This window comes from Myotis lucifugus, unplaced genomic scaffold (genome assembly GCF_000147115.1).
Source record: "Myotis lucifugus unplaced genomic scaffold, Myoluc2.0 scaffold_1025, whole genome shotgun sequence".
NCBI lineage: Eukaryota > Metazoa > Chordata > Mammalia > Chiroptera > Vespertilionidae > Myotis > Myotis lucifugus.
The window spans coordinates 87,415-109,829 of NW_005872073.1; the positions used below are offsets into that span (position 1 = coordinate 87,415).

General features: G+C 57.1%; 1 protein-coding gene across 1 annotated transcript in view; it reads left to right on the forward strand.

Annotated features, from left to right (window-relative positions):
- The window catches only part of AFDN (afadin, adherens junction formation factor), a 95,658-nt gene extending 75,013 nt beyond the window's left edge, over nucleotides 1-20,645 (forward strand). Inside the window, 12 exon segments of the mRNA XM_014449110.2 lie at nucleotides 419-484; nucleotides 648-721; nucleotides 1,135-1,253; nucleotides 3,181-3,375; nucleotides 3,776-3,867; nucleotides 4,783-4,980; nucleotides 7,501-8,496; nucleotides 13,848-13,976; nucleotides 16,475-16,605; nucleotides 16,607-16,761; nucleotides 18,404-18,488; nucleotides 18,886-20,645. Coding sequence (XP_014304596.2) covers nucleotides 419-484; nucleotides 648-721; nucleotides 1,135-1,253; nucleotides 3,181-3,375; nucleotides 3,776-3,867; nucleotides 4,783-4,980; nucleotides 7,501-8,496; nucleotides 13,848-13,976; nucleotides 16,475-16,605; nucleotides 16,607-16,761; nucleotides 18,404-18,488; nucleotides 18,886-19,039 — 2,394 coding nt within the window. The 3' untranslated portion in view covers nucleotides 19,040-20,645.
- Nucleotides 20,646-22,415: the final 1,770 nt, after the last annotated feature.

Genomic DNA, 22,415 nt, shown 5'->3' on the forward strand with positions numbered 1-22,415 from the left:
TAAAGGTGTAGGGACCTGGGTCAGGATGGGAGGCAGTCGCTCTTGTATGAAATGGCCCACCGTGCATGCCCTGAGGGGGTTAGCTCCCGTGCCCTGGGGCTGTCCGTAACCAGCCTCTACCTGTGGTTCAGTCTAGTCTAGTCTCCTGCCAGCTGATTTAGTCATAATTGACTGGATTTTTAGGAGTCACTTTTCTTCATTTGGAAACATAAAATAGGTACATTTCCTATTGGTTTCTTTATAGTTACCAAGTAGAACATTAATTTTATTAATATAGTTTATGGTTCTAATTGTCACGGGGAAGCCAGAACCAGGACTTTGGGAGTAGCTGTGCGCATGCTTTGTGTTTGCTCTGCTTCGCGGGGCATTGCCTTCTTCCTGTTTTCAGTGCAATGTTTCTTCCCTTGTTTCTGCTCAGGGTGCTGGTCAAGATAAACTTGGAATCTACGTCAAGTCCGTTGTGAAAGGAGGCGCTGCGGACGTGGTCAGTACACCTTTTAAAGATGTGAACGTCCGTGTGTCATATTTAACACGATAAACATTAAACACTCTGTTGAGAACCGACAAATAGCAAGTGCACTTACCACTGACTTCCCTTCCTCCCTCGGCCTTGGCTGTCCCTCTCGACACGGTGCCTCGGCGCACAGGACGGGCGGCTGGCCGCGGGGGACCAGCTCCTCAGCGTGGACGGGCGGAGTCTGGTAGGACTCTCTCAAGAAAGGTATCATCTGTGTGTTTGCTTTAAGCTTAATGTTAGCATTTGTAGGGATAGTTCACATTAAACTTGGGATTGGAAGGCACAAAATAATGCTAAAAAGTGTGTCCTTACCCTCACCTGTTTAAGTGTAAAACTCTTATATACATGACATTTCATGTGTGAGCAAAATAGAAATACGTACTTTAGTGTGGAGCAGTTTTTTTGAAGTTTAAGAAAGATTCGTGACACTCCCTAAGACCTCTCTGCTCCTGCCTCCCTCCTGGGAAAGAGGAGGCGGGGTGTGCAGGTCCTTTGCAAAGGGGGAGGGTCAGGACACTCCCTGCGCAGCAGCGGCGGCGGGGGCTGCGGGCACCTGGTCCCAGGCACCTGGGGACAGCGCAGCGGCCTCCTCCTGACCTCGGGCGCTCTCTCCCCAGGGCAGCAGAGCTCATGACAAGGACAAGCTCCGTGGTGACACTGGAGGTGGCGAAGCAAGGAGCCATCTATCACGGCCTCGCTACCCTGCTCAACCAGCCGTCCCCCATGATGCAGAGGCGTAAGCACTGCCGGGGAGGGTGGGGTGTGTCTCCTGTGGACGACGGCCAATAGCAGGCTTGCTGGCAGCTTCCCACGGGCCAAGCGCCTTAGGAGCAGGACCTGTTCTTCCGTCCAGTGTCCAGTTTTAGAGAGAAGGAGGCCGGGATGGGCCTTGCGGGAGCCAGGATTCCGACGTGGACCTGCGAGCCACAGTGTAGCTCGTCGGGCTCCATCCCCTCTGAGCCCTGCCACCCTCCCAGGCCCCGCTGGGAGGCCCCGTCAGTGTGAGCGATGGGCGGGGCTCAGTTCTGCTGGCAGACGCAGGCTGTGGTCTCAGAGAGCAGGCAGACCTCCCCTCAGGAGTGCCTGTGCGTGGGCGGCGACTCCCGTGCTGCGTGCCGACACAGGACACGTGTTGTCAGGTGTAGAAAAGCTCAGGTATCTGAATAAGTAATTGGTTGGTGGAAACCATGGTTTTGTAGCTACATCAAGCATCTCAGAATAAAAGTATAAGTTTAGGTCTTTATAAAAGGAGTTAGTTCAGAAATTACAGGAACAAACAATTGACTCACATTATGCGTTAAGTTACTGTGAGCTTTACACCTGAGTCAGACCCCCCGTGCTCACCACGTGGCCGCACGCCTGGCCGGGCTGGGGCTCTCCTCGGCGGCCGCGTCTGGACCTGCTGTTCCACTGGAACAAAAGAGTCTGAAAACCATGACTGGACTAGACACCTTGCCTCAGCATGTTGTTTACTCCTTTCATCACATGATACTGAACATCTTGGGTGTCTGCTTTCTCAGTTTACCGTCATTTCACAGAAGCAAAGCAGGCAGAGTTAGAAATCAAAGAGGGGAAGCTGAAAAGTAGGCAATAAATCAGGTCACAAGCAAGAAGCTGGCAAAACTGAAAATGAAGATGGAAAGTCTCATCGAAGGGTGTCTGACGATGTCCTTCCTGGGTGGCTAGGAGAATCAATGTTTTAAAAAGTGGGGGGAGTGCATTTATTTTTGTTTTTTAAAAAGTTACTTTAAAACAGATTTTGTTACTTTAGTTTCATTACTTACAACAGGCAAGTTTATGAGAAAATAAGCTTAACCCTTTGCACTCCGAACCATTCTGGACATTGGCTACCAGCTACTCGACGCTACTTTGCGGCGGAAACGTGCATTTACAGACCCTCGTATTATTTAGTATAATTTTGGAACCAAGTAACGTATTATAATGATATTGGACTTATATGAATTGGGTGACATCGAGGAATGTATATTTGCAAAAAAAACAATATTTTATTGTTTATAATTTTGTACAGTATGATAAGTTTTGTAACACTCCCCAATATGCATTGCAGGCTGCTTAGTGCATGTTTGACAGTAATAAGTGGTTTGACGCCTGCCACCAGGTGTTTTCCTGTTAGAACACACAATGCAGTCCCGTTTTCTTTGTCCCACATCGGGAATATGTAGTTTATTGTTTAATCCGACACAAAACCCGCTGACATTTCTTGTATATATCTTAGTAATTTTACGATATTTTGATTTAATTTCTTGTGCCATTTCAAGATAAAACTTCAGGGAAACATGCATGTCTCAAAAAATTGCGTTGAAATAACTCAATTCCCCGTAATCATTAATAAACTGCAATGTCCCCTGAGAGGGGACATCCGAGTGATATGCTAGAATTCCGATGTCCCCTGAGAGGGGACAGCGGAGTGCAAAGGGTTAATAGCGTACCTTTTCTCATTAACGTTAAGTGTTACTTTATTTGAAAATCAGAGGTTCTCTAGAAAGATTTTACCCTTATATAAAAACCATCTTATTTCTTCTGCAAAGACAAGTTTTACTTGTGGAGTTTTGAATATTTGTATATTCATCTTTCTTTTAAAAAACGGGTATTGAAAGTGCCACCTGAGCAGAGGATGCCCTGTGGGCACGTTTTGCTTTCAGTGTCAGATCGCCGAGGCTCAGGAAAACCCCGACCAAAGAGCGAAGGCTTCGAGCTCTACAGCAATTCCGCTCCCAACGGCTCTCCCGAGAGCCCTCCGCTGCCGTGGGCAGAGTACAGTGAGCCAAAGAAGCTGCCCGGCGACGACCGGCTGCTGAAGAACAGAGCCGACCACCGCTCCAGCCCCAACGTGGCAAGTAAGATCACCGGCCCTCCCGGTCCACGCCTGCCCTCGCCAGGCCCACTCGGGTCCCGTCGGAGGCGGCTCTGCTCCCTTCGCTGTTGAAATGAAATGACCACTAAGTGGGAGCTTCTGGTTCAGGTGCTGCGTTAGGCAGGCACACTGACACCTCTCCAGGTGGCTCGCACCTGTCACGGGTTCACAAGAAAAGAAGCCGCGTCAGACCACGTGCCAGTCCTGTCTGTGGGCGGCTGTGGCTCTGGCTCTGACTGGTCAGGGGGCAGGAGTCCCTCACGGGCCTGGCTCAGCTCTGTGCAGGCCCCTTGAAGGTGCGGCCACGGGGCTGTCCTCAGGAGCTCTTGCTAGGCAGCATCTTGTTTATGTGCTCGTACCTTTCTGTCCGACTCTCCCCGCAGATCAGCCTCCGAGTCCTGGAGGGAAAGGCGCCTACGCCCCTGGAACGGCAGCGAAGATAACGTCCGTCTCCACGGGAAACCTCTGCGCGGAGGTCAGAGCCCAGCCTCCTCACCCCTCTCGCTCCTGGCCTCCCTCAGAGCCGCCCTGAGCTAGGACTGACCCCACCAGCGTGCTCTAGCTCCTAGGACTCCTTTCTTATGTTCAGTGTGAATTCATAGGGGTTCCCAGTGCTCAGCCAGTGTAGGACCACACCTTCTCATCGCGAACAGTTGTCTAGTGTGGACACTATATTGTGCCATTACTGGGAGTTAACTGCGTCCACACCTTCTCATCGCGAACAGTTGTCCAGTATGGACACTATATCATGTCATTACTGGGAGTTAAATGCGTCCACACCTTCTCATCGCGAACAGTTGTCTAGTGTGGACACTATATCATGTCATTACTGGGAGTTAACTGCGTCCACACCTTCTCATCTCGAACAGTTGTCTAGTGTGGACACTATATCGTGCCATTACTGGGAGTTACATGCGTCCACACCCTTCTCATCTCGAACAGTTGTCTAGTATGGACACTATATCATGTCATTACTGGGAGTTAAATGCGTCCACACCTTCTCATCGCGAACAGTTGTCTAGTGTGGACACTATATCATGTCATTACTGGGAGTTAACTGCGTCCACACCTTCTCATCTCGAACAGTTGTCTAGTGTGGACACTATATCGTGCCATTACTGGGAGTTACATGCGTCCACACCACCTCATCGCGAACAGTTGTCTAGTGTGGACACTATATCGTGTCATTACATGCATCCACACCTTCTCATCACCTCATCGCGAACAGTTGTCTAGTGTGGACACTATATCGTGTCATTACTGGGAGTTAAATCTTCTCATCGCGAACAGTTGTCTAGTGTGGACACTATATCGTGTCATTACTGGGAGTTAAATGCGTCCACGGTGCAGATTGTGCAGCTCACCTCTCGTCCTTGTTCACGTTTTGCAGGAGCAGACGCCCCCGCCTCGGCCCGAGGCCTACCCCATCCCCACGCAGACGTACACCAGGGAGTACTTCACCTTCCCCGCCTCCAAGTCCCAGGACCGGGCCGCTCCCCCACCTCCTCCTCCTCACAGCCAGTGGCCCCCTTACGAGGAGGAGCCGCTCGTGCACACGGACGGCAGTCACCCCAGCCTCGCGGTGCAGGTTAGCGGGGAGGGGTTCACACCGGCTCCCCTCATCGACCCCGCACGGACCCACTCCCAGCACAGGTCACGCTGCCCACCTCGTAAAGACACCACTGAGACCGGGGGCCTTTCTGTCCGGCAGCCCTGCCGGCAGCATCTGTTTCCTCCTGGCCATGTGGCCGGTGGAGGAAAGGGGACGGGCGGGGCAGGACGCGGAGCCAGCAAGGGATTCTTTGTTCTCTTGCTGTTGGGTTCGTGGAGGTCGTCACGTGGAGTGGTCTCCTGTTGGCCGGGCTGGTGTGGCATCTAGGAGTGAGGGGTGAGAGCGCGGGGCAGGCGGGGCTTGGTTGACGTGGGAAGCTGCCCGAGCACTGGGATGCCCAGGTCACCGTGGCCCCTGCCGGGAAGCTGAGACGGAGTCAGTGCAGGGGCCGTGCTCCTGGGGAGCCAGTCCCCAAGGCACCAGCTGTCTCAGTCGGAGTGACCAGACCCGCACCCCCCGGGGCGTGACGGCCGCCTGGACCGAGGCTGCTCGGGGAGAGGCCGGAGCTGGAGTGGCGCGGGGACTGCCGGTGTCGGGGTGCAGGAGCCCGAAGCGGGGGGAGGGCAAAGGCAGCTGGAGCCACAGGGGAGGTCGCAGGCGACAAGCGCAGGAGCTCGGGTTCTGTCCAGGTTAGAGAACGGGCGGTCAGTCTCGTGGTTCAGTGAGGGAACGTGCTCAGGTGTGGTTTTCTTTTTAGAAAGACAGTGTTGCGTTGGGAGATGACTGGGAGGAGAAATGCAGTGCATTCTCAAAAACCGGTGCGGCCCAGGCCAGCGTTTTCAACAGGCGAGCCACACGAGTTTGCAAAAAGTGCGGTGCCTGACGATTTAGTCAGGGCCCTGACCTCCTTCCAACAGCCAACATACTAGCCTTCCGGTGTGAAGGAATCAGAATCATAGGTCTTTCCTGTCAGGTTGGCAGAAAGTGTGTTTTGGTGTGCCACCGAGTGTCAGCGGTTCATTCGTGTGCCGTCCTGGCTCTGTGACACCGTGTGTCTCGGGCAGTGGATTCGACGGCGTCTGTCTTGGGTCCGTGGTCAGGGTTACTGAGAGCCGAGATGGGCTCTGAGCTGAGCTGAGAAGAACGAGGAGGCGGAGGGAGGGTTTGTCACAGGCGATGGTGTGAGGAAGGTGAGGGGGCCCGTTTCTGAGGGCAGAGCATGGTCCCAGCACCGGTCACGCTGTTCACAGGCTTCGTTGCGTCCCCGGGTCCATCCCACCTTTCTCCCAGGTGGGCCGGTGCCCCCAGCAGCCTGTCCTCCCCCCGCCCCTCAGCCTGGGCCCTGGGAGTGGCTGAGACGAGGCCTCTCCAAGGTTCTCTCGAACTAGAGGTAGTTCTAGGCCGTTTCCTCGAGCCTCTTGTCAGCCCGTGGGGAGACCTGCGTGGGGTGCGTGAGGTGGCCCCCACATTCCCGTGGTGCGGGGGGGCATGGTGGAGCCTCACATGTACAGCTGCCGTGTGCTCACACGTGGGTGATGATCAGAGAGGAGGGCAGGAGACGGGAGGGCAGGTCTCGAGTACTTCTTGGTGGGTATTGGAGGGACGCAGAGTCCCGGTGGGCCTGCGGGGAGGAAGGGGAGGGGGAGGCGCACGGGGCTGAGGGCGTCTAAGCAGCAAAGCCGTGACTCGGAGCCGCGAGATGCAGCACAGAGAGGCCACGGGGGTGAGGCCACGGTGTGGCTCAGAGGTGCCCGCCCACTTATCAAGAAACTGTTTCCGAGCTGGTGTCAGTGTTCCATTTTTCTGTCAGGCTTTTATTTCAAGTGACTTCTTATTTTTCTGCTTTTTTAAAAGATAGTTCTTATTTTGTTGGGTTGTTTTTTAAGGAAAGGAAACATTTATTTCCCGGGTTTGCAACTTCAATTTCTCCTCACTGACAAGGCGGGAGGCATTTCACTGGATTAAGCTGCTTTAGGCCTGACCTCAGACCGGCCTCCGCCGTGCGGTGTGAGCTCTGCGGACCCCCAGGGGCGGTGCTGTGCAGGGGCGGCCCCGCCTCCAGTGCTCGCTCCTGCGTTCGCCGTCAGGGCTGCTTGTCAGGGGTCAGTGCTGGGACTCAGAAGCCATGCGAGGACATGTGGGACCTGACCCTCCCAGTAGCAATGGGAGTTTTACTGCAGAGGAGGACTGTCTGTTGCTGTTCCCACAATCAAGCTGAACACCTTCATCCCTGCAGTCGGGTCCTGGCTGACCTCCAGGAGGGGGGTGCCGTGGGCTGGGGGGGAGGACGGCCACCAGACTGAGGGCCTAGTGTTTGTGCCTCTCACTTTTCCGCCAGCGATGCAGAGAAGACAGCGCTCTTGCTGCTGTGCACCGGGTGAGCGTCTCCCAGGAATGCCCTGCCACTGTGGCGGCCACTGGCACGGGCAGGCTCAGCCGCGCCCTGCGCGCTCACCGGTCCGGTAGCATCTCCCTGAGACAGAAAGTTGATGAATGTCCAGTAATTTCTTCTGATAAATGGCTGGAACCTGACAGTTTTCCTTTCTCTTTTTCCAGCGTGTGGCCCGTTCCCAAGAGGAACTTCGGGAAGATAAAGCTTATCACCTGGAGCACCACCGAGTGGAGGCGGTGATGGACCGCAAGTCTGACAGCGACCTGTGGATAAACCAGAGCTCCTCGGTGGGCTCCAGCGCGTCCAGCCAGGAGCACCTGGACCACGCGTCCAAGCCGGGCACGCCTGCATCCACCCTGACCAAAAGTGGCCCTGGGCGCTGGAAGACCCCTGCCACTGGGCAACCTGCTCCAGCAGCTGTCCCCCAGCCCGGCCGCACGGACCTGCCCCCACCGCCACCTCCGCCTCCCATGCACTATGCCAGCGAATTTGACGGGATCCCGATGGATTTGCCTCTCCCACCGCCCCCTGCCAGCCAGCTGGGACCTCAGTCTGCACAGGTGGCCGCTGCAGAGCGGAAGAAGAGGGAGGAGCACCAGCGCTGGTATGAGAAGGAGAAGGCACGGCTGGAGGAGGAGCGGGAGCGGAAGCGCCGGGAGCAGGAGAGGAAGCTGGGCCAGATGCGCACGCAGTCGCTGAACCCAGCTCCCTTCTCTCCTGTGACTGTGCAGCCGCTGAAGCCGGAGAAGCCGGCCACGCTGCCGAGGCCCCCAGAGACGGTCATTCGGGAGCTGCAGCCCCAGCAGCAGCCCCGCACGATCGAGCGCAGGGACTTGCAGTACATCACCGTCAGCAAGGAGGAGCTGTCCTCCGGGGACAGCCTGTCCCCCGACCCCTGGAAGCGCGATGCCAAGGAGAAGCTGGAGAAGCAGCAGCAGCTGCACATCGTGGACATGCTGAGCCGGGAGATCCAGGAGCTGCAGGGCAAGGCCGAGCGCAGCGCCGAGGAGAGCGACCGCCTGCGCAAGCTTCTGCTCGAGTGGCAGTTCCAGAAGCGGCTGCAGGAGTCCAAGGAGAAGGACGAGGACGACGAGGAGGAGGAGGAGGACGTGGACACCATGCTGCTCACGCAGCGGCTGGAGGCCGAGCGCAGAGCCCGGGTAAAGGGGCGCGGCGGGGCGGGGGCGGGGAGGACGCTAGCGAGGCCCCTAGCAATGGACCAGTGCTCAGGCATGTCCTTCTAATAGTACAAAACCAGCCCAGTGGGACTGCAGTTTAACAAGCAAACTTGTCCTCCTCCAGCACTTCAGCGAAGAGAGTCAGTGAACAGCAGTCACTTGACGAGGGGTTGGCAGGCCTTATTCCTAGACAGGTAGCGAGCGGCTGGGCTTTGTGGGCCCGCAGACCTGCCTCGCTGCTCGGCTCTGGGCGAGTGGCTGAGAGCCGCCAGACCTGTGCACAGGTGGGCAGCACGGGGCGGGCAGCAGGACACGCTGTGCACCTGGGCGCGGTTTCGCTCCCTCACCAGCAGCAGGCTCCTCGGGGGTCACAGCTTGAAGCAGGTGTTCATAGGCAGCTGATGGCAGTGGCAGGGAACAGGCACCGAGAGCTGGGCTTCATTCATTCCTCCAGGTACACACATCCCGTGTGGCTCTCGCATCACACAGAGAAGAAAAGCAGAGCATGTTAGTCACATGGGCTAGATCGCTAACTGCCACCTTGAAGGTTTTTGTTAGCCGCTCGCAAGAACCACCAGCAGAGGCCTTGATCGGTGTCGGTTTGCAGAGAGGCCAGTGACCATCTCAGGCAGCGGGGCTGAGTGGTTTTCCTCCCGACACTGCATATTCTGAGAACAGACAGCCGAGAGCCTGTCCTTTTTGTCCTTTGGATTTTGTTTCTAATTCCAGCTTTTGTTTGGTGCTGTCCATACTAGCTGGTCTGAAGCCGTGGCTTAGTGAGACGTCCACCCCCACCTCCGGCCAAGTCAGCGTGGAGCGGAGCTAGCCCGCTCACCCACACACTTACAATATGCAGGTCCCTCGCCAGATGTGCAGACAACTTTGCCCAAAGTTCAGGTGGAGTCCCTCTTACGACACTGACGGTTCCGAAATGAAGGCCTAGATGTTACCTATCACATCGTTCTATTGGCATTTTCCAACTCGTCAGTAGAAACCTCCTTCCGAATGACTCTGCCGTCGGTGCTGACAGGCACTGGAGACGGTTCGCATGAGGACCCTGGCCTCCATGGTGCCTGCCGGGGCGTTTCCCTCGGCCGGCCCTGTCCCTAGTGGACACACGGCAGGCAGGTCAATAATTACACATTTCTGTAAAGATGGACTTTTTATTGAAGGCCGGTCAGTTTTGAGCCTCTGTGAATTGTGGTATCGGAACATTTCTCATGTTTTAGTTAGAGGCGTCTGCATATTTACGACTGATTTTATATTGAGATTAAGACCTTAGTCTCCAAATAAGAGAGCTGAGGGAAGTTCACCGTTTCAGTCACCGTGTATCTTAATCAGGAATCGCAGTGTTTAATTTCTGAAAACCAGAGCTCAGCCGCAGCCCGCGCTTCCCACGGGCCCTCGGGAGCAGGGGCAGGAGAGCGAGGCTTGCTGGTGGTGGGACCGCTGACCTAACTCTCCCTCCTCTCTTTTTCCTCTGTCGCCTGCAGCAGACTGCTGTGCCAGCAATCTCTGTTCTAGATTTGGTATGTTCTCGTTCCTCTCCCTCGGGCCTTTCCTGTCCTGACTCCCTTTTCCTTCAGTGGCGTTTGTGTTCCCAGTAGCTGCAGTCCTGGGGCCTAGACCAGCCTGTAGTCGTGACTCTGGAGCATGCCTTTGACTGTCCTGACATTTAGTTTTTCTTTGCTTTTCTCCTTTCATTTCGTGTAACTGTTTATGGTTTCGACCTTTTCTCAGTTTTAGTCATAAATTGATTTTGTGTATTATTAGTCACAAATACATGAGCAAATGGAAAACGTTTGCAAAGAGGAATCCATTTCATCCTTGTTCCATTAGAAATGGGTTTCAGATGTTGAACTGCTAGCAACTCAGTTGAATGGTGGGGCGTCGCCCGTGAAGAGGTCACTAGGACGTGACGGCGGTTGCTGGAGTGAGAGACCCAGTGAGCATGCGTGGGCAGGTCCCCTTCCTCACGGCAGCCCGTGCGCTGGGCAGGACGGGCAGGCCAGTGTTGAGGAGACGCACCCAACACACAGTCAAATTCTCACCAGGTTTTCTGGGTCCTGTTGTGCTCTTTCTGCCCCACAAAGACTCGTAAACTCGGCTGCTAGGGACCGTGCCTTGATGACACGTTCACGGGGCTGACGGGCTCTCGTGGCCAGTCCCAGCTTCGTCCTGTTGCCAGGTGAATGGTTCCCTCGCTGACGCCCCTCCCCCCTTAAGAGACATCGGGGCTCTGCCGGTTCCTCTGGGACGACCCAGCGAGACCCTCCCTCCTGGGCGGCTGTGGGAACGGGCACCTCGAGCATCCAGCACGCAAGGGGTGACTTAAATAGAGAGGCTTCAAGCAGGAGCGGGCAGGGAACCTCCTCGAGAGCTGCCCCTGCAGAGGGGATGAGGTGGAGGGACCTGGGAAGTGGGAATTGGCCCAGAGCTCAGAGCCGAAGGGCGGAAGGCAGGCAGGCGCCTCCTCCAGGAGCTAGGAGGACACAGTGTTCATGTCAAGCCCACCGTGTGTGTGGGAGTCAGACCACAACATTAATATGAGTGGAACATGAAACAGTCGCCCTGAAAAACTTGAAAGGGCCGTGAGCCGCCCCACCTGCCCGGGTCCTTCTGCTTGTCTCTGCCGCGGAGTGCTGCAGCAGCTACGCTACAGGTCGCACAGCCCCAGGTAACAGGCTGCTTTTCTTAGGTGTTACGGCCTCCGCCCGGCCTGTGGAGGGCGCTCCCCCTCCTTCCGTGCCTGTGGACTGGAGAGTGGCTTTGTCCTCCCCTCTCCGCCCGGCGGGGCTGCGGGCGGGCTGCCCCGGGTTAGGCAGGTGCCAGAGGCGAGCGCTCTGGTGGTGACGCACAGCAACGAGGCCCAGAGGACAGCGGTTTCTTAGGGACAATGTGCTCATTAACAGGCTGTCTTTTAAGTAAAAATGTCAGAAAGTGAAGTATAAGTTAAAGGTACAAGTTAATGTGTTTTTGGGGCATAGAGTTATAAACACACGGATCTCACCTCCACACACTCTTTCTTTGACCTGGAAGTCCTGTGAGACGTGTGGGCGGCCAGCAGAGCGGACCGGGTCAGGCTGTGTCCTCGCCTTGACCCAGCAGAGTTCCTGGCTGAGGCTCCTTTCAGTCGGGGTGGTCTTGATTCACGCCATAGCGATGACGAGCCGTTTAGATGTGTTCCTCCAAATGGACTTGCTGCCAGTGGCTCTGATCCCAGGGGACTTGTCCTTCCTGAGCTCTGACTTAAAGTACATTAAGGGATGATGTGGTTTTTTCTATCACAAGGGGGTTTTGTTTGGGGGGGACAGTTGTAAAGCTGCCTATCTTTGAGGAAAAAAGCAGTCTGGGGTTTGAACACAAACACCGTGTAAAGCCTCGTAGCGGACTTGGAGGGGCGGGGGCTCATTGTGGCGACATCCCGCCTTCCTCTACAGTAGCGCCCGGAGCCACAGGCGGGTGGAGAAGAGGGAGGGTTCTTAGGAGAAGATGTCTGTTTCTAGGTTGGAGGGAGCATTCATACTGTTGTTTCGAGGATTGTAATCCTGATACCTTAACATCACACTCCTCTCCCAAGCCCCGACCGGCTGCCTCGATGTGCACTGTGTTCTTGCTCAGAATTTGTTTTCAATGAGGCCCAGAACGTGCAACATGAAATTGGTCTGTGCTTTACTAGTGATTGGGTAACGGAAGTACCTGCGATGCCCTGATGCAATTTTACATCCTTCCATCAATTACTTTTCCGTAGAATATTCAGTATCTGCTGCGTCTTGCTTTATTTTTTGTCATCATTTGTGCTGGTCACTCTGAACGTCCGCCGCCGGGTGACGTCAGGCCTGTGCGCCCCTGGAGCAGGCCCCCCCTCTTCTTCCTCGTGGCCCCTTCATTCTTTCCCCGTAGCTCCTATTCCTCCTGCAGAGCTCCCCGAGCACCCGCACCCTGACACCCCGGGCTCACCCCTCGACTGCACGGACGAGGAAGTAGAGGGCTCTCTGGTGGGTGGAACCTTAATCTCTTTCTAAGATGGTCATTGTGTGTGACAGGAAGCAGCCTGGGGGCCGAGCCTGTCGCTTTCCCACCAGGACACAGTGTGCTTCCCACAGAATCGACCAGAGCCAGGGCTCGGTTTTGTTTAAGAACAATGCACTCGCAGTGGAAGGGAACACTTGATATAGTAACTAACTCCACACCTGCGCACACACCTGCGGGCGTGTGTGAGGGTCCCGCAGGGGTTGGGCTGAGGGAGGTGGCCTCGGGCTCAGCTCGCTGCTGTGAGGGGCACAAGCCGTGGGGGGAGGGAAGGGAATAGGGTGCCGTGGGCGCTGCCAGCCGGGTCCCCTGGAGAGAGAGACAGGGATGAAGAGAAGGCGTTCAGTGGCCTCGGGCTCAGCTCGCTGCAGTGCCCGAGGGGAGGGGAGCCGTGCGTGGTGCCCTCCTGGTGAATGAGTGTTTCCTTCGGTTCCTGTAGAGAAGGTGTGTCAGCTGCAGTGAGTCGCAGAGAAATGCGACCAGGAGGGTAAAGGAGCTGAAACCCAACAGAAGTCTGTCCTGGGTCCTGAGGTGCCCTCAGGAGTTAAATGACTGGAATGTGCGCGGAGAGATTAGGTGGCGACAGGGATGGGTGTGAGACAGAACCTGGCAGGTGGTTTCCTGGAAATGGGATGCTGGTCTGCAGCTGGTGGTCGTCCCCTCAGCAGAAGCGAGATGGCAGAAGGCCCTCCCACCGTCTCGTGCGGTTCTGTGACCTGGGTGGGAGCCTCCCAGGCAGGGAAGGAGCTCATGGAGCCCACGACGGGTCCGGAGGGAGCTGGTGGCCGAGCGCCAGTGCGGGAAGATGCTAGAAACTTGGTCCCCAGGTGCACTGCCACCCTGCCCTGCTCATGGGTCCCGGGCTGCCCCACACAGAGGCGGGCGTTTATCCGCCACCTGCCACGGTGCAGGCTTCTCTCTCCACTCATGTGGAAACTAAAATGAACACGGACGAGGCTGGCTGAGTGTCCACAGAGCCATGCCCGGGTGTCTGACGTCTGCATCTGTTCATCATGAGCTGGTTAACGTCACTTGACTCATAGAAGGTCGTGCTTGTTTGAAGCGTGGATGTGTGAGCGAAGTTCCTTCTCCTTGGCGCCACGATCGTGGGAGGATAGCTCGGGGTGGGGACGGCTGTCGGCGGCCGCTTTGCAGTTGTCGCACTCGGTGTGAGTTGTGTGTCAGCCCTGCTTTGACCCCGTGTCCGTGTTGCTCTGTGCGTGTGTCTGTGTGTCGCGGTGTGTGCTGTGTGTCTGCCAGGAGCCCCCAGGAAGCTAAGGTGAATGTGTTGTCAGTTACAGGACGAGGAGCGCCGGCGGCAGCAGCAGCTGGAGGAGATGCGGCTGCGGGAGGCGGAGGAGCGCGCCCGGCAAGAGGACCAGCGGCTGCGGCAGGAGGAGGAGCGGGGCAGGCGTGACGCTGAAGAAAAGGTTATGGTCCTCTAGGGCGTGCGGAGGTGTGCGGGCGGAGCAGGGCCTGGCCAGCCTCCACGGGACCACCCGGCCCGCTCCGGCCCTGCCTCTCCTCAGCTGTCTCCAGCCTCCTTGCTCTCTGCGTCTCTGCCCGTGAACCCGGGCTCTGTGCTCCCGACGGGGCTGCTGTTTGTGGAGGTGCCGGTGGCTCAGTGTGGCTCACCTCGCGCTGGAGCTGTGGGAGCAGCAGGGACAGCGAGACAGCCTGTGGACACTAAGTATCCCAAGTAGATCCTTTCCTGAGGTTACTCCGTTCTAGTTGGTACAGAGCAGGTGGCTTCTCCAGGCCATGGAACGAGGAACATGTACCTTGGTGTGTAACCTGCTAGACACTCTGACTTATCACTTGGTTTCCACGTGTGGTGGTTTTAACTCGAGCAATCCTTTAGCGGAACTTACAGTGACGGCGGTTCGGCCTGTGCTGGGGGCTGGGCGCTGCCCCGTCGGCCTGCGTGCTGGGCAGCCCGGCCTCTGCTGCTTCCCTTCTGTGAAGGTGGAGCTCCAGTGCCACGACTTCTGATGGGAAAATCTAGTTTTTATTGAAAATCCCTTCTTTGATAGACCTGTGAACTGTATCAATAGAGCCCCTCCCCTCCCACCCGAGACAGGACTTGCAGGAGCTGGTAGGACCCTAACAGCTGAGAGGGAGGCTGGCAGGAACGGGGACTCCTGCAGCTGACAGTAGAATCATGGTGGTGAGCGGGTCTGCCTCCTGTAGGCCTGGCCTCTCCCAGAGCCTGGCCTGCTCCCCGTGTGTCTGCACAGCTCGGGGTCCCGGGGCTGAGCTTCCAGTGAGGCTCCCGTGTCTTCCCGGGGCGATGGCGTCACAGAGGTCCCTCCAAGGAACCCAGGTTCCAGAGGTGGAGACCCTGGGCCTCGTCTGTGTGTGTGATGCTGCCCAGCTCCCTGCCCCAGCTGCCCCAGCCCGCGCCACCCCTGCCCGCGCACCAGGCGGCCCCGGCTCTGGGTGCTGAGGGCGGGTCTGTGCCCATGCTCTCCCACTGCTGCCAATCACGCCAGACACTTTCTTTCAGCTTCTGTGATTGAGTGGCAGCATGGAAAGAAGCTGAATAACCTACTTTTTTATACAGAATGTCCCAAAGCGATGGGTTTGCTTTGTTATAGAAAGACGTTGGGTAGAACAGAGGCTTCGCGGGCCCTGTAATCAGACCTGCTCCTGGTGCAGGAAGGCGTGTGGGGCCTGGCACAGCGCCCGCTGCTCTCCGAGGCCCGGGCGGCCGCAGAGCTCCCCCTGGAGCTGATTCCACACCCCAACGGGACACCTATTTTGTGTAGAAAATAAGAAAAAAAAGATTTTCCTTTAGTATGTCTCAGTGTAGACAGAGATAGAGTGAGAAATCGGGGCTGGCGTTGGCTTTTAGAGTTTTCTCCCTCCAGAGGCGAGGCTCTGACCAGCTGGTGTGTGTGCCTCGCTGTGTGCGTGCTTGTGCACGTGTGGGTGTGGGTGTGGGGTCTGTCTGGAGGCAGTGGGGGACACTACCACTGAAATGGGGACTAAAAACGTTCATCCTGACGCCAGTAAGGTCCCCAGAATTCGTTCTCTGGTTGAGTGAATTGAAAAAGCTGTGCTCCATTCTGTAGCGTTGACCATTCTCGTTAAGGCCGGTTATTCTGTTTGTTCTCTCATCGCCTTTCTCACTTACTTTTTCTTGTGTTCTAAGACTTCTGTCAATCTAACAAAATTGTGCTGTTACCTTTTTTAATGTTTTAATGATTTTAACACTGTCAACTGGAGTTTTTGCAGATGTATGTCAGAAAATGTATGTGTCAAAATACATCTGAATATCTTGTTGCTGTTGCTCTACTTTTCTGTCTGTCGGGGCTGAAGACCTGAGTGTAGACTGAGAACTGGAGGGTGTCTGTTAGAGGCACCGGGGGCACGAGCAGGGCTGCCGCAGCTCCCGGGGCCCTGCTGGTCCCTGAGTGAAGGAGGTGAGCAGGAGCGTGCCCTCCTGGAGGAAGGACTCGAGTCGGGGCAGTGCCAGCATGTAGGTGTAGGAAGCCACGGAGCCTCTGTCTGGCTTTGTTTGTCCTTAAACGCAGCAGTAACAGGTAAGTTACTATCCGAACAGGAACGGAGAGGGGCAGAGACCTAGAGCACAGAGGAGAGGGAAGAGGCTGGTGGGACAGTCACGGGGACAGGGATGGAGCAAGAGGCAGGGCCCGGGAGTCCCTGGAGCGTCTTCGTTTGTGCTGTTGGCAGTTTTATGTCCAGTGACTCCAGACGGAATGGAGGTGTGCGTGAGCCTCGGGAAGCCTGTCTCGGGCCGATGGACCGTCTCTGTCTGGCTCTTCCTCCTTCACACTCTCGTTCGTCGTCAGTGTGGCCCTGGGCTGGGACTGACCAGCCTTTCCTGCCCCGCAAGGCCCAGTGGGGTGGCTGTGGTCCCCTCTGACCTTGTCTGACCTTTGCACTTTTCTGTTCCCGCCTGCAGAGGCGACAGGAAGAAGGGTATTACAGCCGCCTGGAGGCCGAAAGGCGCCGACTGCACGACGAGGCAGATCGCAGGCTGCTGGAGCCCGAGGAGCCGGCCCTGAGCAGGCCTCCGCTGCCGCGGGGCTACGAAACCCACGGCCCTGCCCGCCCCGGCGGGTGCGCCACCCCCCCCACCACAGCGCACCACCTCCTCCCTGCAGGCGCAGGCCCTGTCCCCCGACTCCCTGTACACCGCCAAGCTGGTTGCCTACACCGAGGAGGAGGAGGAGGAGGAGAGCCCCGCAGGTCAGGATGAGTGCTCCCGCTCCAGGACGTCTCGCGGGCACCTTAAGCCGCGCCCGGCCTCCGATGGCATCTTTCTCTCCAACTCCTTCCAGCCGCCCTCGGCCAGTGCCAACAGTACTGCCCTCAGAGCAGGCCAGCCCCCGCCCCCTCCAAAGCCAGCAGGCTTCTACCATCTCGGCCACTCCAGGGCTAGAGGTAAAGGGCAGAGCTGCCAGGCCTCCCTCCTGTCTTGCTGATTGGACCTTGGCATCTGCACACTGCGCGCTGGAGTATGGTCCGTCTCGGCCAGTCGCTGGGAGTCTGAATCGAGCTGATCGGTGGGCTCAGCATGGGGACCTCCCTCTGCCTCGATCGCAGTGTCTGCTAGTCTCCCCCGTGATTCGCACTCTGAACCCCCTCTCTCACCCCCACAGCAATCAGGCCTCCTCCCTCCTCGGGCGTGAAGTACTGTTGGTCTTGCCTTCATTCTCTGCCTCTTCAAGTAATTGCTTGTTTGGTTGGACATGTGCCCTTTTCCCACTCTTGGTGTCTAGAGATAAGGTTCTGCTTATTAACAGCCATGGGACACACTAGCTTTCTGCTGTTTTAACAGACGCAGGGCTCTCTGCTCTGGGCCGTGTGCCTGTGGGGGCGCAGCAGAGACCCGAGCAGTGGCCGAGTGCCAGGGCCCAAGACCAGGTCACTGCCTCTCATTGTCCTACCTCCTCCGAGCTCCGCGGCGCAGGCAGCAGACCTCGTGGGCACACGCTGGCCTGGGGTCCTGCCTGTGCCAGGAGCAGGGCCGCTGGTGCGCATTCGGGGAACACGGCTGGGGCAGCACTGAGTTGGATTTAAACTACAGATTCTAAGGCCTTGTCACGGGCAGAAGATTTTTTAAGTGGGATTCTTCCCTACTGAGTGACAACCCATAGAAAGACGTCAGCACCGCTGTCAGCGTGTTATGACTTTAATGATAGATCACTGGGCAAGATGAGCTCACTCGGATGCCTTTCAGCCTTTTGTCTGCATCCTCTCTGTGCGTCTTCACAGCCCTGGGCGCAGAGGGCAGGTCGGCTGTGTTCACACAGGCGGCGATTTTGTGCCTGTGGACTAGTGTCCACGCCAGGGACCTTGGTAGCCCATTTGTTTAAAACATTTTGTTTAATAATTACAGCCATTTATTTGGGGGGGGGGGAGGGGGATTCAGTAGCTGCCCTGAGAAGATTCACTTCAGTCGTGCAATCACTTCTTAATCTGTAGGTCACGTGCACTCGGTGACCTTGCAGGAAAATTCCTGGTGTTGGGAGTGTCTGGAAAGTTCTGCTGCCCCCCACCTCGGCAGTCTTCTGTGGGTTCTTCTCCTGGGTTCCTGATATCTGTGAATTTACTGATCAGAACTTTTGATCGTTACCAACGGTGGCCTGTGCTGGCTTCTCTGCCCCTAATGGGCTGGGGCAGCACCGGGAGCAGTGATTGGACGGCTCAGGCCACAGGAGATGGGAGTGGCCATGGATGGAGCTTTTGTCTGATTTGAAGCGCTTTCGCTTTCTTCATTTAGCAACTAAAATGCCTTATTCTTCTGTGGGCGCTGTGTCCTTTCCGTGAGCACAGTTTTCGAAATAATGCAACTGCTTTAACGTTGACTTTTTCTCTTACGGAAAAGGACCAAACTCTTTCACGGGATCTTCTGGGACACTGGCCGGTGCTCATGATGCTCACTGGGACCCGAGAGAGAAGCTGTCTAAAAGGTAATGCGTTTCCCTCCCTCCCCTGTGGGCACGAGGCTGCGCTGGCCGCAGAGACTAACCGGAGCCGGGAGGGAGCACCTTCATGCCGTTTCCCGCTCGGAGGGGCCGCCGCGTGCTGGGCTGTGCCCGCCCTTCAGGGGAGCTGCCCGGGGAAGGCCTGGCTGAGGGTCCGAGACGAGGCTGCGACTGGAGGAAGTTGCTGTTTTTAGGAAGGAGGAGGGTGTTTTGCCCTTTTCCTACGTGGACTTAGAATTTACTCATGATTCTAATTCTAGGAAAGTCAGGGCAGGATTTAACTGAGAACAAGTCTCTCTCACTAAACTGTTCCCTGACGTTAGACTGATTCCTTGGTGACTGGTTCCCATGGTGACGAGTAACCTTGTGCCGCCCCCTGCAGCCACGAGGCAGGAGTGCCTGGGGGCGCGGGAGCCCCGGAGAACCTGACCTTCAGGGAGCGCCAGCGCCTCTTCTCCCAGGGCCAGGACGTGTCCCACAAAGTGAAAGCCTCCCGCAGACTCACGGAGCTGGAGAACGAGCTGAACACCAAGTGAAGGAGGAGGCGCGCCGCTGCTCCCCGCGCCCTCCCGCCGGCTCTGTGGGGCCCCTGGTGCGTCCGGCTAGGCAGTGGCTGGGGTTCAGGATGCTCAGCCCGGGAACTGCTGTTTACCAGCGAGGCCACGTGTGCAGCGGAAACACTGGGCTCCTGTGACCTCCCCCCGGGGGCAGGTGAAGGGCAGGAGGTGCTGAGGCCGCGCCCCTTCTCCCGGGAGCACGGAGTCCTGTTCTCTTCTCAGAAGCCTGCTCCCGCTCAGAGAATAGCTTGAACTACCCAGAGGATGTTTGCACTACAGAGGGCAGCTGCCCTGTGGACAGTCCAGTCGGGCGGATCTGCCTGGAGCACCGGCTGCGGAGGGGGCGGGTCGAGGTCCAGCCTCCCTCCTGCCCCGCCTGCTCCTCAGGTGCAAGCCCTCCTGACCCGCTTACCTATTTGATGGGAAAACTTTCTCAACAGAACATTTTGAGGCTTTAAGCTTAGGAAATTTTATTTTTATAAATACCAGATTAGTTCTATTAAACCACTGGTGATTTTGAAGGTGGCAGTTAGCGTTAGAACGTTAACTATTTCAGATGCCTGAGGGGATCTGTGAGGAGCCCAGAGCTCAGTGTTGGGTGAAAAGGAGCCGGTGTTAGGATGGTGTCAGGATGTGAGTCCTGGCGGAGGAGCAGCCGCTGCTCAGGGATTTTACATTCGGCCGAGAGCGACGCCCTGTGCTGCGGGGGGGAGGGGGGGCTCTGCCACCGGCCCCTCATTTATGTCCTGAGAATGACTTGTGTGGCAGTTCAAGCTATTTTTGTACACTCTGGTAGGATTATTTAATTTCCATTCGTTGAATTATTAGTTACCACTGTCGTTTCTTCAGCTGTGACTGTGTGGCTGATGTCGGGGAGGCGGACCTCATTTTGTTTTATGTTGTGTGATGTTAAATGGTAAATTACTTTGTGATTATGATCAAATTTTCTATGGACAAAGCCCTGAGGTGGGGTTGGGAGGCTTTTCTGTGCCATGTTGCTGTCTGACAGATGTGTCTGTTAGAAACCCGCACACTTTCATGGAGGGGGAGGGGCTTCCGGCCTGGGACCCACGGGTGAGACTGTAGGGTAAGCCTTTCCAGGGCGCGTGTCAATCGTCCACGCGGCCAGGGCTCTGGTCGGGGGGAGGGCAGCGGAGGGGCCTGCGTGGCTGTGAAGGATCGCACGGTGCAGGCGGCTGGAGAGCAGGCTCCTCCCAGGCACCTCAAGACACTGGCAGCCCCACAGGGCGAAGCCCACATGTCCCCCAAGAGATGCTGTGGACCAACTGCTGTTCTGTTAACATGGAAAGGCCCGCGCCCACCAGCACGTGAGCGACATGCGAACACTGCACAGGGCCCACCAGCACGTGAGCGACATGCGGACACTGCACAGGGCCCACCAGCACGTGAGCGACATGCGGACACTGCACAGGCTGCGGCTCAGACCGAGGCGGCGGCCTGCCCTCCAGGTGGGTTGGGCCTTTCATGACTGCACTACTGTGGACGCATCCAACTGCTGTAGCTTCCATTCTACTGTATTCCAGCCCAGCCTATTTTTAATAAACTTTGTATGTATTTAAGTGCATTTGCTGTTGTTGATTTTAGTAGCACTGGCGAGATTATATTTGTAATATCAGCCTCCCTCCCCTCCCTCCTCCCTGTCTGTCATTCACTAAACAGGAGCCCGGTGTCCTGTCCTTGGGGCAGTGTTCCCAGGTGGTCCCTGGAGCAGGCGATGCCGACTGGGGGGGGTGCTCTCAGCTGGGCCCATTGTCTTCATGCAGGCGGTGCCCTCTGCCAGCCACTGGGGACACTGGTTCCACGTCCCCCACAGCAGGTCAGAGACGTGTAGAGTTTGCATAAACATGCAGCTAGTGACTTGATTGGTATAAAGAAGAGGGACAGGGCACTTGAGGGTTTAACAGAACAACCCCTTTTGAGTCGAGATGGCAGGCTTTTTGGGAAAATGAAATTCTTCCCTTCGGGGAGCCGAGGCTGCTGAGGCAGAGGTTCCGCCCCCGAGGCAGAGGCTGCTGAGCCGGTGCCTGGAGCCCAGGCAGGGATGTGCTAGCCGTGGGTGGGGGCGGGTGCAGGAGGCCGAGGTTTGTGCCCTTCATCCAACTTCCTGCCGGGTCCTCCTGAGGGAAGCCTGGTGGCCGCAGGAGCATGGGCGATGGCACCCCTTCGTGCTGCTGTGAGTGGGTCTGAGCGGCAGGGGGCTGTCGGGAGCAGCTTCCTTTAGAGCGGCCCTCTTGGTGTCTCGGTCCGCACCTGTTCCCGGGCGGGCGGTGCCTCTGCCTTTCTAAGTGCTTATGGAGGCTGTGGGGCAGATGGCCCACCTTCCACTCGGGCAGTGAAGGTAAATGCACCAGCAAGCCCTCCCGCAGCAGGAGGAGCCTGCGAGCCCTGAGGTCAGCGTGTGGCTTTAGAGTGCTGCCTCCCCATTGGTCCCCGTCCCTGGGCAGCCCCAATAAAGCCAGCCCCCCAATAAAGCCAGCCTGGCTGTGCGGACCGACACCCAGAACAGCAGGTGGGAAACAAGGGAGCCAGCGGGCGCTCGGGGCTTCTGTCGGTTTGTCTTGGTTTTGTGTGTTGGTTTGCCTTTATTTCTATGAAGTATCACAACCTGAACACTTGGAAATTACGAATGTGGAGTAGACGTGGAAACTGTCCGAAACCCTGGAGGGCCTGTGGCTACAGAGTCCGACGGTCAATGAACCTGTGATGTCTCCTCCTCCTTTCAAGTTGTTTGATTTCCAATAAAATGCCAGTGATGCTCAGAAGACTGGGCTCTGCGGCTGGTTTCCCTCCGGTCGTTCCTGCAGCCCCACAGGTGGCCACGGGGACAGCGGGGCCGCACAGCAGGAACCGGGAGGAGGCAGCGCTGCCCAGGGAGAGCCCGGGGCCCTGAGTCCCTCCCAGTGACCCTGTCCCTGCAGGACCCCAAGGGAGCCCCGCTGAGCGGGGGCGGGACCCTGTGCCCTCGGCGCCAGAGGCCCTGCTGGGGGGCCTGGCCCGCCGCTGTGGGTGGGCGGGGGGTCGTTGGGCCGGGCCCCTGGTTGGGGTTGGAGACCCAGAGGCTGAAGGTCACAGGCGGGAGAAGCATTTCCCGGGAACCTCTGCAGCGGGCGGAGCCCCCCCAAATGCACGGCCTGGCGCCAGGCTGGGCATCGCTGAGGACAGAGACCCAGGGCAGAGGGGGATCTCCCTGAGAGAGGAGGGTCTCTGAGGGGGAGGGGTCCCGGGGTGGGGGGTCTCCCAGCTCGGGCCTGGCGGGCAGTAATGCCTGTGAGTCCGCAGCTGCCCTGTTACGTTTGGAAGAGATGAGGGTGCAGATGCTGGGGAGGGAGCTGGG